Here is an 18,313-nt window from a genome sequence, read left to right as displayed (position 1 = left end):
GCGGTCTCGGTACTTCCGGTTCATCCACAGACTGCGTCGTGCTGTTAATTTTCTCCGTTAGATAAAAATGCTTTCTTTTCACCTTTTTCTACTTTTATCACTTCTCAAAATACGTTTTATTTGGATGCTTCATCTTTTTACCGTTCATTTTTTTTGTTAGTGTTGTCATCGGTTTTTATTTATAAAGGGAAACAAGATATGTATGCTACAGTCTTCACACAGCAGAGCAGACAGAGAGAGGTAAGATAAACGCTATTATTATCATAAAATACAGCAATCTATCTAATAAAACGTTTGTTAATTGTGCTTAGCAGTAGTGTCTTTTAGTGTTTGGGCCGGGGTCTTTATTTGATGTAAAGAAGAAAGTTTAATATTAACGCTAGCCTCATTAGCATCTTAGCTCCGTCTATAATAGGCTACGGTTCTCTAAGTGGGGTCCGGGGACCCCCAGGGAGTTCCAGGGGGTCCCCAGCTAAATTATAGTTAGGAACCAAATGGACCCTTAGGGGTATGTAACTGTACAAATCATTTGGTTCCATGTGTACACTCTGAGTTATGCTAACGTATGATTTTACAATATAAGTTGGGGTCTCAGAGATACAAATGGTATTAAATGGGGGTCAGTAGCCTAATGGATGTCAAACTGGGGGTCCTTGAAATTAAAATGGTTGGGAATCACTGCTAGAGCCGTAAAAATGTTCTCTTATGGGGTCACTGGCCTAAATGGGGGTCAGTGGGAATGTGGGATAATACAAGTCAATTCTTATGTTCACGATTGTGCTTGGCGTCGTGTGAATTGTTATTATTCAAGGAAAGTATTGTTCTCTGATGTTTGTGTTGTCTGTTTGTTCTCTGAACAAGCAGCGTCGTACACTGATTTTGCTTCAAACATGGTTCGCCTCCGTCAACCCACCGCAACTGGCGTTATCGATCAAATAATTTGCCATGTGGTTTTCCATTTACCTTTACCTTATACCTTACATTAAGCTGCCAGCACAACAACTTCTATGGAGTGTCCATGGAACCAAATGGACCCTTTACGGTCCATTTGGTTCCATCTGGACACAAACGTACCATTACATTAAGCTGCCAGCACAACAATTTCTATGGAGTGTCCATGGAACCAAATGGACCCTTAACGGGTCCATAAAGGGTCCATTTGGTTCCATCTGGACAAAAACGTACCGTTACGTGTGGTAAAAGTACTCAAATGTTTTTACTTTAAGTACAAATATCAATAATGTAATGTAGAAATACTCTGTTACAAGTAAAAGTCTGGAATTCAAAATGTACTTGATAAAATGGCTAAAGTGTTGGCATCAAAATGTACTTAAAGTGCCAAAAGTAAAAGTACTCTATGCAGAATGTCCCATTTCAAATATTTTGAAAATGGCAGATCTACATGCTCACAATGTGTCGCACTGTGAGCTTGCATTGGAGTAAAAGTACTCCAAAGGCACTCAGCTTGTTGTGTATTAAAGTACAATCATTTTGATCTGTGATATAGAGGAGTACAAGTATTGGAAATTGGAAATAATTCAGCTTGTAGTGGAGTAAAAGTAAAATATTTGGATCTGAGATATAGTGGATTAAAAGTATTGGAAATTGATAATACTCTAGTCAAGTACAAATACCTCAATATTGTACTCAAGTACAGTACTTAAGAAAATGTACTTAATTACTTTACACCATTGTGTTACCCTTGATTTTAACCCTGTATTCTCCTTTTATTTCCAGTATAACATTTCAGGATGATGTATTCTATGGAGGAGCTGTGTGCTTTGGTTAGCGTCAAGTATGTCAGGGGCAGACATGACGAGGCAGAGACTGTACTAGAGAGCAGTGAAAGCAGCGAAGAAGGTTTGTGGGATAAAAAAAAAATAGAAAGAAAAATAGGAATAAGTCAGATCAGTTTAATGATGTGTGTAGTGATTCTGGCTGTGGTGCAACTTGTGTGTTTAATTTGGAAATCAAAGTGTTTTAATCATGAATTACAATAGTTAGCTGCTGTATTCAGTGTTCTAATGATAATCTGTATCTTTGACTTTCCAAGATGCACATGATTGTGACCAAGTTGATGCTGCCAGTGCTGGGTCAGCTGTTTTGATTCAATCTGGGAGTGAAGGTATGTGGTGTGGTGTGTTATGAATTACTAGCTCTTACCCGTTCAAAGATATGAGCTCCGAAATGATGTGCAGTGTGTGGGTTATGGGATGTGCATATGTGTATATGAGGGATGGAAAGTAACTTTAACTGGTGCTTGCATGCTAATATGTAGGAGCATCAATGTAAGAAATACCCGTTCCATTTAACGGCTACAGAGATACTGTGTACCGATCTGCATGATTTTTGGACAACATCTGTAACAGTGCCAGAATCAGAATCATACTGTACATGACCAGAAAGCGCCTCACACTTAATGTGAGAACATCTCATATTTATTTTCTGTTCTTTAGGTGCAGACAGAGTTGAGCCGGACTCAAATGTGGAGGATGAAGATTCTGAAGGAGTTGAGGATGACGACACAAGTGGGGACGAAGAAGGTTTGTGTACAACCAGGCTTAAGTCAGCCAGAGCAAAGAATGCAAAGTCCTAGCAACACTGAATTATGTCAACGTGTGCATTCTGTTTGTTCCTCTTCTTTCCCAGATCCGCTTGATCGAAACTGGACACCTGACACGTGACCAACATGGTGATTCTCCTGGTGAATCGGAATCTGGAAATGAAGGTGTTGTCATTATTAATATGGACACATTGATGCACATGTGTGTAATGTAGTATCTTGCATGGTGCATGTTTGCTATTTAACTCTTTTCTTTCAACTACACATCCATACAGTACACATGTACATACCCACACAGATGTGCACGCAAGGGGCTGCACAGATACACACAGAGAGACTCGCACACTAATGGTCTGAATGACAAATTTTCTCTCTTTTTGTGACACAATATAGGACTTGAGGTGGAAGAAGACTCCTCAGGTGTTGATGCTGGTCTCTGTAGGAAGAGGAAAAATCCAGAGGGCTGGAAGAACAACATCCAGAAGAGGCGTAGAATGATAGGCCAGTCATATCTCGGGAGGAAGAATCGAGAGTCAGTGTTAAAGGAGGGAAGAAAAATGGGTGTGTCATGTCAGTCTGCAGCCTGCCACAGGTCCAGTAAACTGCACTGCAGAGAAGTGGAAGAGTCGAAGCGAGAAGAGATCTTCAAGTACTTCTGGGAGAAATTAGACTGGCGTGAGAGGAAGATTTATGTTGCATCATTGGTAGAGGTGAGCAGTGTAAAGCGACGGAGGACAGGAGCAGAGAAATCCAGGAGGTCGGCATCCATTTTCTGTCACCTTGTCGTAGATGGCAGGAGACTCAGAGTGTGCCAACGCATGTTCCTGTCAACCCTAGGCTTGAAGCAGTGGTCTTTTTTGAAGTGGGTAGGAAGAAGAGGGAAAAGCCCTACTGAGGAAGATAAGCACTACTGCCGGTCCTCGTCCTCTAAGATGTTAGCCTGCTTCCAGACCAGAGACCCCGCCCACTCTCAGATTGGACTCTTTCTCTGGTCTGGAGCTGAGTACAGGAATCACTTTTTATTTTCGGCTGCTCCAATGAGCGCGGGGGGTGGGGGGTGGGTCTAACGAATATCCAATGCGCGCAGCAGTTGAAACGATTCAAACGAAGTTCACACACAGGCAGGCTGAGGAAGGCACACACACACACACACACGCTGAGTTCACCAAGCTGTTTATGTTGATTACATGTTTCTGGTTGCAGTTCTGTCACTGGCACAGACAGAGACACACACACACAATCACACACACACAGTCCGCGACCGTGCGTCGCGTCCACCGTGCGTCTCGATCACCGTGCATCGCGATCACTCGCGCGCGCACGCTCGCAAAAAAGTCCCTCCCTGTAAATTGCTTAGAATAGAGCACAGTTTCAGACTAAAGCGTGAGCAGTGTCTGAGATCAGGCTACTAAGATCACTGGGTGAAAAGAGAGATTATCTGACATATACTGGTAGATTATATGACCAATTTTGTACCAGTATACTGGGCATATACCCACATTATTGGACGTTTTCAGTTCAAGAGATTTCAGGCATATTCCCCTGTAAACTGCAAATAATAGACAAAGGCACACCAGGGTGTGCCTTTGTGTGCCTTTGTCTAGCTGGGCGCAGAATATCACCTATTATTTGCAGTTTACAGGGGAATATGCCTGAAAATCTCTTGAACTGAAAACTTCCAATAATGTGAGTATATGCCCAGTATACTGGTACAAAATTGGTCATATAATCTACCAGTATATGTCAGATAATCTCTCTTTTCACCCAGTGGATGTACCTGGAGCCTGTGCTCAAGTCCATCAATCACCTCCATGCAGAGTATATCCGTTCCAGTGCAGACCATGGCATCCAGGCGCTGTCAAGGCAAGTGTTCACCAGAATGTTTAAGGACTTGAATTACTCTCTTTTTCACCCGAAGAAAGACCAGTGCGATACCTGCTGTGCGTTCAAGGCTGGGAACATTGAGGCTGCCACATGGAAGGAGCACTGCAACAAAAAGGACACTGCACGAGCCATGAAGCAGAAGGACAAAGACGAGGCAGGTGAGAAGACCTTGGTGACATGCATGGATCTTCAGGGGCTCCTGCTCTGCCCCAAGCTACAGGCCTCATCCCTCTATTTCAAGACCAAGCTCTGTGTCCATAACTTTACCATGTATGACATGACTTCACATGATGCATCAAATTACTTATGGCACGAGGGTGAAGCTGGTCTCTCTGCCAACGAGTTTGCTTCGTGCATCGTGCACTTCCTCGAAGAACATCCCTCTTATGATGAGTACATCCTGTGCACAGTGTGATTGAGAGAAGACTGAGGAACAGAGACATCTGCATTCCAGCTGAGTATGTCGTTGCCATCCGGGAAGCCCGTACCAATCCCAGGCCATACCAAGTGAAGTATGTAGACCACACTTTCTTCAAAAACTTCAGCCAGGTGAACCTCTGCAAAGCCATCCGCCCGGGAAAGGTCACTGGGGATCCCACCGTGCATGACCTCCGAGCAATCGGGTATTTGAATACATAATAATGACATAGCTGCGGAAACTAGAGATGCACCGATCAGGTTTTTTGGGGCCGATACCGATCACCGATCAGCTGGAATCAATATCTGCCGATACCGATATTACCGATCGATCAAAGCACCGATATTACCACCGATATTACCGATCGATCACAGCGTGAAATCCATAAATTCTTCTATTGTGTCACTGTCGGAGCATTTATATATTTAATGATTCCTCTTACACAACATTGACATTGTATATATTAATTCAATTCAACTTTATATTTTAAGGTCATGATTTGATTCGATTCTCAATATGATATATTATCGTAAATCATTTTAGTCCTAGGAAAATTCCTCCTCAAGAAAAACAAAACAAAAAGGTTTTCTCATAAAGACAGTGGCAATATTGTCTATCCTTCATTATTTTCAAGGTTATTTGGCTATAATGGTTAATAGCAACAATAATAGGCCAAATAGGCCCTTAAGATTTTCTGTACACTATATACATATTTGGGGTCCTTGCTCTTGGCATGAAAATGTTTGAGAACCACTGTTCTTAAACAATATCAGACAACAACATTTCTGTTTGACTGACCTTCCCAGTTTTTTATTTTTATAGACCTGTTTGCTGGAAAAAACAGGATATGGCAACACTTTTTATAGACCTGTTTGCTTGTTTCTGTCGCAGAAACTAAATGGCAACGCGTCATCCTCCTTACATCTAGTGCTAACGGTTAGCACCTGTGGAAATGACTGTTTTAAACTATATAAGGGAACTACAAACGTTATCCTTAGATCGACAACAACTACCTCCAACTGTTGTCCTCCAATGACTTTGGAATTATGTTTTTTGGAATTAAGTTTAACATCAACGTTACAGCCTCTCTCTCTTCTCTCACGTCGCAGAGAGAGAGAGAGAGAGAGAGAGAGAGAGAGAGAGAGAGAGAGAGAGAGAGAGAGAGAGAGAGAGAGAGAGAGAGAGACGAGCGGAGCCTCGTTAACCCAAAGAGAGAGAGAGAGAGAGAGAGAGAGACACGAGCGGAGCCTCGTTAACCCAAAGAGAGAGAGAGAGAGAGAGACACGAGCGGAGCCTCGTTAACCCAACACAGCTGAAAACGCATTCATCTGATCACTCAAATCGTGGATTTTACTTTGAGAAGTCAACACCTACAAAGGTAGAAGTAGGCTACTATTCCAATGGTGTATCCAATATGTTTAAAACAAACAACTTTCATCTCACTCTGTCCCCCTTTCTTCGGTGCATGTCTGTGTGTGGTGTGGGAGGAGGGGGGGGATTAAGTGGCTCACAGACAGAAGTGAACATGGAGCCGCACGCACGCACGCACGCACACACACACACACACACACACACACACACACACACACACACACACACACACACACACACACACACACACACAAGAGAAGAGAGGAGAACAGAGCTCTCCTTCGTCAGAAGCACGCATGCACAACGCGCACGTGAATCGAACGTCAACGTCCCTTTTGCTTCAATCCCTTGATCGGCTCGCTTTGATCCAATTATGGAAACACCGATCAAAACCGATATGGCCTTGATCGGCCGATCTGATATCGGAACCGATCAATCGGTTCACCTCTAGCGGAAACCAAAACAAACATTATTTAATGATTATTAAAACCTGACTTTTCTCCCCTGTACAACGTTGATGGCAGTATGGAGTACAAGATCGACCACTCAGACGCCTGGAAGCCCTACGAGTCCCCATCACTGAGGAGGAAGAGCAACATCACCACAGTGTCCCCACTCTACACTTGCCGCCGCACCATTAAAGCGATGAACTTCAAACATCTGCAAGAAATGAAGCAGGTGTTGCCCAGTGATTTCCATGGCTTCTACAACGCCCTCCGCTATGAGTGATGGAATTTGGATCATATTCCATATGGATAAACAGTTTCCCCCAAAATGATAAAGTACTCCACACAATGAATGAGACCACACCGGAGAATATGCGTTTTTGTGTTGAAGTTTAGTCAGAGTTCAAAGTACTGTACAAGTACAGTATAGACAGAGCATTTTCACCCATCGTAAGCTCTCTGAGTACAAAGCATAATGATTCCACATATATAGTTGAATGTGTACAGCATAAAATACATTAGTCACATTATGATTGGACCATTAAACATAACAATGGATCATGAGATGGTGTTGTGACTGAGTCTCGTGAACTCAGAAGCAAGGATGTAGAATGTTTTGGTTTCTCATTATCCAGTGTCCGGGACACTTTGACATTTCGCTGGTCAATCTTTCTGTCCCTGGAGTGGGGCAGATTCTCGTCTCGTGTATTAGTTATCAGATCAAAACATCATGGCATTGACTTTTAACACTGAGAATGATATCTATACCATGTTAAACAACAATAACATATTGTACTATCAATTCCCTCCTGAGATAGCATTTGAAGTGTTAAATGTCAAGGCAGCATAAACAACAAGGGAAGAAAACATGGGTTAAACCTTTTTTTAAGGTATTTGAAACAGAACATAATAATTGAACAATTTAAGTCAAAAACATTTCGATAGTTTTTGAAGAGTAGAGTCAAAAGAACTGTATATTTCCAAAGGTATTTAAATCAGAATATCATAATTGAACTTTGTTTTTGTTTTTTAAGTAGAGGTAAAAGATTTTTATTGTCTTAATTATTAAATATATGTATTTTACAAAGGTTCAATGTGTCGAAGATTGATTGGAAATTATCCATGTCAAGCAAGATAAAAACACATCAGCATCACGCTCCCGGGTGGTTATTACAATTTGGGGCCGATTTTAGTCAAAACAAGACGAACTTGACTCTTTACCATAATTTAGGTTAAAGACAAAAGCATTCAAAATGTATTTAGACAGCATCCGAAAATCAGCCGTTTGGCGGTCATAATTCGTACACCTCCGAGGTTACCTTTAGGTAATGAGTGGTCTTAATTGTCCCTGCAGGTTGGGGACATTTATAGTGAGGTGTCAAACCGGAGCCGCCTTAAAGCCAACTGTCTATTCCTCCTTCCCACTACTGGCTTTTGTCCGAGTCAAGTTCTGGAAGAAAACTTTACAGCGGGAAAACGTGTGTGATGCAGTTTCATACTCACGAAATACATATGGATTTTTCACTCATCCTTTTTGACATTTCCACTTTGGACAGACATGTAGTGAAGTATGTGTCTGTCAAATCATTCTCAATTATCATCTCAAAATATCTGTAAGACAAGGGAAAAGACAGGGACACATCAATCCATACTGTAAGGCAATAAGGTATTTATATATAGAAATTAAATTGAAATGTTTAGATACATCACCAAAAAGGGGACACAAGTTGTGTCAGTTTGTTCTGTTAGGGGAAACAGATTAACCCTGTTGAGGATTGGAATCAACTTCACAAAATGAAATATATTTAAATGGGATGAAATGAAAACAAAATGAAATATGAAAATATGAAATCAGAAAATGAAATATGAATTCAGAAAATGAAAATATGAAAGAAATAAAATTAAATGAAAAAATATTAATTCGAAAATATTAATTCTAAATATTAATTCCAAACACATTCCCTCCCGTTTGCCACAGCCAAAAATATTGGGTGTGACAAAAATTGTTTTGTTTGGAGGATAATTTGTTAAAATATGGTTAAATGAGAAACAGATGGTACCGAGGTACAGTAGGGTACCGAGGTACAGTAAAGGACAATGACTCTGCTCACTGTCAGAGTTAGAGTGAGCTTCCAGGCCTGTGAGGGGGGAAGTGTATCATAACAAGATAAGGTTTTCCCAAAACAATAGTTAGCGAGGCCTGCTGAAAGGCTCTCTACTGAAAGTGTCCCAGAGAGAGAGACTTTAAAGAAGTAAAATAATAATAATAAAAATACATAACATAATCATAATGTCATTTTTTTTTTCCCCATAATGTGTAATCCCGTATAAGCCCAGTAGGGTTGTAATAATTGTGGAATTTGACTGAACGGGTTTGAATGGAGCCCAGCCATCTAAATTGTTTTTGGAACCGTCTCAGCCTGCTTTTACTCAAGTAAAGAGGATAAAGTATTACCAAAAATAAACCAACATGAGAAATTAAAGGTTGAGTAAAGCAGGGCTAGGCCTCTTCCATCCTTAACCCATACTGCAGTTTATGTGTTAAGAATGGTAAAAGTAAATGTTTTTGGTTCATGTCCATAAGATGTGGTTTGAAAGAACAACGTTCAGTTGTTACACAGGAAATAGTGTTTTTCACGACAAAACAGGAGGACAGGAGAAAACTGGTTAAAATAAAATAAACAGTCATGAAATTAAACAGGTTAAAATAAAATTGAAATAAAACAGTCAGTCAGTCAGTCACTGATAATCAGTCAGTTAAGTTGGTAGCGAGTTAGTGGAGTTAGTTCCACTATACCTGTTCTGCCATGTCATTAGTCCGTCCTGTCCCCTAAAATAAAATAAAGCCCACCTGTCATTGATGGGAAGAAAAAATTATTAAGACATAGAAACATTCAAATAAACCCAAGCGTTGGTTGTTATCAGTACGAGTGTAGTCATAACAAGAGCGAATGAGATCCCCTTTGAGAGAGAGAGGGAGAGACAGTCATATGTGTAAATAATTCCTAGTTTTGCAAACCAGGCAAGTGAGTTAGAACACAATACAGAGGGAGAAAAACCCAAGACAGATTCAAATATAACCCCAGCACATTGTTATCAAGCCCTGTATTAGAATGTAAACAGTAGATTATACAGAACAAGAGCGAATGAAACCCATTTTTGAGAGAGAAAGAGAGAGCAAGGTCACACAGAAACTGAATCGGCTCGTGGCCTCTCAAGGTAAAAATAAGAAAAATGAAATAAAAAACAATTCCAGCAATCCCCTCATAGTTTTTTTCCCAAAATGAAATAATAATAAACCAAAATGTAAGCATCGGTCAAGCGAGCGCGGGCAAGCAGCAAGCAAGCAGCATAAGCCAAGCACATATTGTACCATATTGTACACAGAAGTAGCACCGCTCACTTTATACTTGGTTTGATTTTCTTGCTTTCATAATAGACAAACCGAAATGTAACCAGGGGAGGAAAATTGGATTAGAGATGATTAGACAGAGATAGATTATCAAAAACATTTAACACACAGGTTTGTCAGTCAGAACTTGATTTTTCTTTTTTTTTCTTTCCAGAAGTCGTTCTTAGTCAAAAGTAAACAAAATATATAGTACCATTATCTCGGGGCGTCCCAAGGGTCAAGAGTGTTTGTTCTTTTCGGGACATTGTAATCCATGAAAGTCACGTAGCAGATCTACAAGCTCACAACGCGTCCCATCGCGTTGTGAGTGAAAGGCCAGCCAGGTTCGGCTGGGGGGGGGGGGGGGGGGGGCTCTGTCAAGCCCTTCAGCATCTTGAAAACATTGCTTGCGTCCTCTGTTCCTTCCTGATGAGGTTCGAACATCCAGTGGCAAATAATGTCCGATTTCTCCACAGCTCCGCACATATCCATTGACATGTTCCAGGAAAAGTTTTAGGCAGTGTTGATAACTGGGAGTCCCCGATGATCTTCCAGAATGACTTGAGGTCCGGGTTAAAAAGAGGTTCTGGGTTTAGATTGTAACCTTTCATCCGTGTGGGTCCAGGTTTTACACGATAAAAACACTGCTTCTCGGAGCAGGGGGCTTTTTTAGCTTGAATGGTCATGTTTCTTAAAAATGTTCTTGGGAGCGCTGAGATAAAAAGCTCCTGTATTCAACATCTCAGAGTCGCCTGAGACGGAAATAAAATAAAATAAAATAAGATAAGACGAAAACGAAGCTTAAAGCATGAAGATTTCCGTCAGAACGTTCGGTTCTAGAGCATAAAGTGAAATCTCCTAATTAAAATAACCACGCTATTTCTTATGTGATTAAGTGGCTCTAATCAGCCGTATTGGGTTATCGTACTGGCCGAAGAGACATTCCTTCAGAACAAAATATGTTCTGGCCCCAAATAAAAAGATTTCGTCTCAGAACTTCTTGAAACAGCCGTTCTAGAGCATAAAATGAAATCTATATTGAAGTCTCGTACTGATACAAACCCAACCTTAGACAAGCAATCTCCGTGGCCAAACGGCTGCTATGTCCTCAAAACATGTAACAAAAAGCGACAAAAACAATAGACTACAAAACATTAAACAATAAAAACGCAGCTGTGTTAAGAGCTAGCTAGACTCTTAAGACAGCAGGTATAAACGTATGACCTGGGTTCTGTTGAATTAGGACAGTGTGTGAGAATGAAGCCCGCCTCTCAAGTCTCTGTGAGAGAAACTGTCTGTGTCCGGTCCCTGGTGTGGAACGCTGTGCCAGAGCCAACCCTGGCTGCCTCCATTTCGGCTTTCTTCAGACCGTTGTGAGATTTTATCGATATGTTGATGTGGGAGAGAGTCATCATATCCGAATTCCTTTCTCCATATGGGCAAAAATGGTGCAATTGTGGGGCACCTAGAAACAACCGGTTTCATTTCCTCATTGTCTATCTTAGCCATTAAAGCTGTTATCAGTTCATTCCCCAAGCTTTGGAGAGAGGCTTCAAGCTCAAAAATGGTGCAATTGTTCCGTTTGTAAAAAGGTTGTTTAGATTTCGGCAGGTGTTTTCTGCCTCCCTGTGCTCGGGGCGTCCCAAGGTAATTTCTCCTCGCGCAGGAGGAAAAAACGTGTGGGAGATAGTCCTTTCCGTGGGAGTCAGGGGAAACGTCTGATAATATCCCCGGCTGGTTGTTAACTGGTTCTAGCAGCGGAAGAGACCAATATCTCCTCGGAGCTAATCCGGCAATCGAATGGACCATTTGATGGAATTTGGATCATATTCCATATGGATAAACAGTTTCCCCCAAAATGATAAAGTACTCCACACAATGAATGAGACCACACCGGAGAATATGCGTTTTTGTGTTGAAGTTTAGTCAGAGTTCAAAGTACTGTACAAGTACAGTATAGACAGAGCATTTTCACCCATCGTAAGCTCTCTGAGTACAAAGCATAATGATTCCACATATATAGTTGAATGTGTACAGCATAAAATACATTAGTCACATTATGATTGGACCATTAAACATAACAATGGATCATGAGATGGTGTTGTGACTGAGTCTCGTGAACTCAGAAGCAAGGATGTAGAATGTTTTGGTTTCTCATTATCCAGTGTCCGGGACACTTTGACATTTCGCTGGTCAATCTTTCTGTCCCTGGAGTGGGGCAGATTCTCGTCTCGTGTATTAGTTATCAGATCAAAACATCATGGCATTGACTTTTAACACTGAGAATGATATCTATACCATGTTAAACAACAATAACATATTGTACTATCAATGAGCACGAGGAGTGATGGTTTCTCTGTTTTTCTCTCTCTCCGTCTGACATCACCACATAGAATCGCAAACTTGACTGAATGGACACCTTTACAAGATTTCATATTTAGATTGTAATTAGAGAAAAGACAAGATGAGTGTTAAAATGTGTTAATTTTCTTCTATAATTTTAGCGATTTTGATTACATTGCTTTCAGTGCTTGGGGACATGTGTACAATGGCTAAATATGTATTTTTAGATACAATAAGTCCATTCAAAAAGAGGCACCACAATCTTTCATGGGCAGATGTTACTTATGGGGGCTAGTAGTGTCACTGTAAATTGTAATAAAATAAATTGCCAGCTTATTGTGTCTAAAAGGACACATTTAGGCACTTGCACACATGCACTGAAATAAAGTATTTAAAATCGCTAAAACAATAGAACTAAATGAAAACATTTAACTCTCCCATCTTTGCTTTTCCCTAATTACAATCTAAAATTATGAAACCTTGTATGATATTCTTGCTCTGGGGTGGCATTGTTACCAAAGTTCCTAATTCCCACTGGGTTCATGTTCCTCCCTGCCTGGACAGGTGTTATGTCGACAAGTGTTCTGCTCAAAGTGTCCTTCTCCCTCATACAGTCTTCACTACCTGGAATCCAGCACACAGTGGTTAATGTGTTTCATGTGTGCTCTGTTGCTGTTTAAAAATAGTTTAGGGCAGTGCAATGTTTATGTATTTGCTTATTTGTATTCTTATTTATTTGCCCATTTCTAATATAATTACAGCGGAATGCACTTTTGAGATGTTGAAATTTTACACCACAGTAGGGACATCTATCTTCATTGTTGAGGTCTGTGAGATTTGACATTGTCTAGGAGTCAACTTAGCCAATGAGTCTAGCCTTAGTAGGTTGAAGAGCGTTGTAGAGCTGAACAGACACTTAACCTATGGTCCTTCCATTTTCAGTTCTATGTAATGCCCTTTCCAGGCACTGTATTACTGTTACAACACCTACATTAGAAATACTGAAACCCTCCTCCAAACATCCTTTACATCTCTAAACAATCACATCGATAATTTTGTACAATTAATTCTGCAAGTTCTATTATAATTAGTTTTCATGTAGAAAGAAGCTAACAAATAAGATTCAGCAATTGAACACATCATTGAAACGGGGACTCAGCAGGAAAATCTGTTTGATTAACTTGGTTGCCAAACACTGTGGAGCCACTGTCTAATAAAATATAATTCTGTGCAGTTGTATTTGACTATTGTAGCATGTTTTCCTTCCAGCCTAAAGTTGATCTTGGTCATCACTGTCTGCTAACATCAATGTGAAATAACCTATTGTACATGAACACTTATTTAGCTTGGTTATAACATCAGAGGGTCTGCTGGTAAGTAAATAAATTACATTAGGAATTGATTGCATTCTTTATTAGCAAAATGTTCATTAATCCAGGTTGTACAGTCAAAGTTGTACTGTAATCTGTTATGAAACACTGTTCATGATAGTAACTAGTTTGTTTTGGCCAAAGGGTCTGTTTTTGTAATCATCCATTTCACATTTCATGGATGCTATGTACATTAAATGACAGAATAATAAAATACATTAGGCTATTGTGCCCATTGTATCATCAATCATAAGAAAAAAATAAGAAACAATAAATATTGTATTTACAGTAAAAAGGTCAGGGCCGGATCAAGGTTAATTGTCTAGTTTTGATTTGCAGCATCTGTAAGTGACCTTTATCAGTGCTTTTATCGTGTGTATTAATAATATATGCATTTCTATTTTATTTAATGTATAAAAATGATTGATTAGTCAATTTAGTCAATAGTTTAAAAACAAATATCGTGTGGATATAGGTATATTATGTGAGGAACAAACAACAGATTACTCACTTTTACCAGACATGGCAACTGCTGCCAAGAATGGAGAATTATGATTGGCTAGTGGAAAGGCCGCACCCCCATTGGCTCTCTGCCGATCACGTGATTATTGGCCGGTTCATTCGTGTGCGTGAGCGTTTCATTCGTGTGCGTGAGATGATGAAAGCATTCGTGATGAAGTAAACCAACAAAACAACTCGTAAATCAGTAAGAAAATATTCGTATTTTGGCTTGTTTTTTTGTTTTTGCATTATAATCACTGCAGCTTCCCCAAAAACATTCATACTTTTTTTTTTTTTACGGATATTTTTTTCCAATTAATTTGTTTACGTGTAGTTTTTTTGGTAAAAATGTTTAAGAGTAAAAAAAAGGCAAAGTACGAATACGAATTAATTATGTCCTAAATATAACCCCATATATCTGTCTGTCTACATCCATTTTATGCCCATATATGGAGATCTCTGTATCTGTCTGTCTGCATCCATTTTATGCCCATATATGGAGATCTCTGTATCTGTCTGTCTGTGTCCCTTTTATGCCCGTATTGGGTCGGGTCGAGGCCGAGCACTGCACTACTACTACTGCACTACTGCTACCCACTGTGGAGGGGAACGCGTGTGCCGAATTTGAAGCCGGTGGGACAAACGGTTCTCGAGATACGCGGGGCACATACTCACATACTCACAGAGATTTCTCACATTTATTGTAAAGCATATGCTTGCATTGTTATTTAAACTAAAGCATTATGAGTGATTATGGGTGCTTACAACTGTAATTATAGTTTTATAAGCCGATTATGATGAAATATATTTTTTCTGTATTATGGCCATCATGGGCTTCATAGAAAGTTTTAATTGGCACCTTCACCTTGCTGCTGCACATTGGCACAAACCTGTGATGAAATGTTTTAAATGATCATACTGCAGTTTTCACCACATCATAGCCTGCACTCCCCTGCAGTGTGAGCCACTAAAGCAGACCAAAACAGGAACAAATTTGCCCCGAGAGCCCGATTTGACATTATCCAAATATGTAGATTTGGACATGAGGACAGGTCCTCAGCTGAATTGATTTTAATCCCTGTTTCCAAAACAGCCTTAATATCAGGCTTATGGCTGCGATCACCAACATCAACCCCATAATGGGCATTTGTCTTAACAACCCCCATGATGGCATATCAACAAAATCTGTATAAGAGTCGATAACTACAACAGCTGTGTTACTAAAAAGGAACTGAGGAAATCACAGTGTCAGGCACATACAAAATTAAGCAGACAATAGGCCCATCACAAAGCAACGTGTTAACATTACCAAAACACAAATGAGGCTAAACTAGCCCCAAGGAGTTTTCCTACTAACTGTCTAGCCAAATAATTAACAACTCACTCCTAATCATCATGCGGCCTGTTGCATGTTTTAAGCTCTGTAGAGTGGACCATTGGGTTTGAAAAGGCAACCTGCAAAAAAGGCAACCATCCAGGCAGGCAATATTTCAGGCATGTGCACACATAGACATCAAAGGGGGCTTGAGCCCCTGCCCTTTTATCCGTCTGTAAAAAGTGCCCTCCCTAGACCATGAATGCAGTTTTTACTATGGAAATGCAAATGACCCCTTTCCATGCCATACCTGAAGGCAGCATTCGATTGCCTTGTCAAAACTCTCCTGAACTTGAATGCGGCATCTTATGTTGAAAGAATTGCCCACATCTCCAGTATTGCCTTTTTTATGCTTAGTTCAGTGTGTTATGAAGAGCCGAAAATGGCCGACCCCAAAGCTCACAACGCGTCGCGCTGCGATCTTGGAGGTCTGCTATTTTCAATATATTCACCACAAGACCGTTTTAGAAATGTCAGCCCCTGCCTCTCTAACATTCTCTGCACGTCCCTGCAATAGTCCTAGTCTGAAGACGATTGACAGTGACACTAACCATGTTGCCACAACACAGGGAACTCTCCAAAACACTGTGCCCAAGGTGGCAACACTTAGTGTCTCTTAGGACCACGACAAATCATCTCCCAAGGAGAGAATAAAGCTCTCCATCTCTCGCAGTAAGTCCCAAGTGGTACAGTCGACGCGGAGCAAATATATAAAGTATTACATAAATCCCATTGATGGCTGGGTTAGGAATGACTTCGTGGTGGTATACAGTATTTACATTCAAATGTATTCACTGACAAGTCATTGAATACCAGAGAATGCAAATTACCTCATGAATAAAAACGGGACATGGACAGTCTTACTGTAACACCCTGAGGTCAATTTAACAATGAATGCATTTTCTCCTCAAGCAGCACCTTGCCAACCCTTCTCCTACACCCACCTGTCTCTCCTCTGTCTCCGTCTGGAGGATCTCCCTCCTCCATCTGTCCACCACATCTCCACTCAACGCTCTGTCCTTCAAGACGTCCCTCATCATCTTGAAGATAAGGAGGTCCCTCTTTCCCTGTCTTGCACTCATTGTCAGGCGCACCATTGCTTAATTGCCACGTTTTTACCTTTGTGCCCGGCTGAGCATCAAGGAGATGGTTAGGGTCAGGTCATGCTACCATATCACCACAGAGTCTGCAAGAGCGTGTCCAAAAACGATGGGCAGCAGTATCGACGTATTTCACAGACTCCTCAAAAAATCACACCTGTGTGAATTGAGCGGTGCAGGCTGCTGAACAGCACCACTGGGTGGGCTACAGCTGGTGTTGCCGTACTCTTACGGACATACAGACATATAAAATGTTCAACAACAGCGCCACTTGGTCATCCAGCGGTATTGCAGCTGTTGAGGCTGTACTATAGACATACTGTGTGTGTGTGTGTGTGTGTGTGTGTGTGTGTGTGTGTGTGTGTAATCCCCCTCCTTCCTGGCTAGTTACAGCAGTATTCCAGCCTTGTACTGTATGTGTTGGTGATAGAATAGTGAAGGCCTGTGCACATTGGCACACATTGAAATGAGAGTTCACCATATTCCCTGCAGATAAAAATCCTCCCTGTTCTCGGCACAATGCCGTCTCAATCTAGGCATCTCTTTCTATTCCTTTTCTATCCCCTCGCTCCCTATACCCTCCCTCCTCCTCCCCCACCCCACAGCGCACACACACACACACACACACACACACACACACACACACACACACACACACACACACACACACACACACACATAGCACTCTCATTCCATCACCGCTTACTCTCTCTTCCTCCAACTCTGTTTACTTCTATCCCTCCCCCACCCCGTCGCATTCCTGCTATCAGCGGTGGAAAAAGTACTCACATTATTTTTACTTAAGTAAAAGTAACAATACTGCAATATTGAAATACTATGTTGCAAGTAAAAGTCCATAATTCAAAATGTACTTGAGTCAAAGTATGAGAGTGTTGGCATCAAAATGTACTCAAAGTACCAAAAGTAAAAGTACAAAATGTTTGAAAATAGCAGATCTGCTGTAATGTAGGCTGGCTATTTTCAAATAGCCACGGTATGCTTAATGTGTGTTTTGTAATATTATAATTTATATCTGCAAAGTAACTTGTAACTAAAGTTTTCAAATAAATGTAGTGGAGTAGTGTAAAAGTACAATATTTGGATCCGAGATGTAGTGGAGTAGAAGTAAAAGTATTGTACATTGGAAATACTCAAGTAAAGTATCTCAAAGTTGTACTTAAGTACAGTACTTAAGTAAATGTACTTAGTTACTTTACACCACTGCCTACTATCCCTCTTGCTCTCTCTCCCTCAGTGGGACCAGGTGTGTTTGCAGAGCCGACAGGAACACAGTGTTTACCTGGCCTGTCATCGGCTGGCTGCGCTCATTACCTATTCACCAGCACAGAGGCAAGGACAGAGAGAGAGAGAGAGAGAGAGAGAGAGAGAGAGAGAGACAGACACAGACAGGGGCGTCACAAGGGGGAGAAAGTGGGACTGGGTTACTAGGGCCCAAGGTGGAGGGGGCCTTAAATAATATTTTATAGGCTACTTTAGCTATTGAAGAATAGCAGACATACAAGCTCTTGGTATTTTTAAGCGAACATTTGT

General features: G+C 40.8%; 1 protein-coding gene across 1 annotated transcript; it reads left to right on the top strand.

The window, feature by feature from the left end:
* The first annotated feature begins 1,565 nt into the window (after positions 1–1,565).
* Positions 1,566–3,590, top strand: LOC308303474 (uncharacterized protein). Its single transcript, XM_080747853.1, has 5 exons — positions 1,566–1,860; positions 2,054–2,125; positions 2,457–2,543; positions 2,650–2,728; positions 2,957–3,590. The coding sequence occupies exons 1-4, from the start codon at positions 1,752–1,754 to the stop codon at positions 2,682–2,684; spliced, it is 303 nt and encodes a 100-aa protein (XP_080603979.1). The 5' UTR covers positions 1,566–1,751; the 3' UTR covers positions 2,685–2,728; positions 2,957–3,590.
* The last annotated feature ends 14,723 nt before the right edge of the window (positions 3,591–18,313 follow it).

Source organism: Nannobrachium achirus (assembly GCF_963921795.1).
Source record: "Nannobrachium achirus genome assembly, chromosome: 18".
NCBI classification, from domain to species: domain Eukaryota; kingdom Metazoa; phylum Chordata; class Actinopteri; order Myctophiformes; family Myctophidae; genus Nannobrachium; species Nannobrachium achirus.
This window is presented reverse-complemented; position numbering and strand designations above follow the sequence as displayed.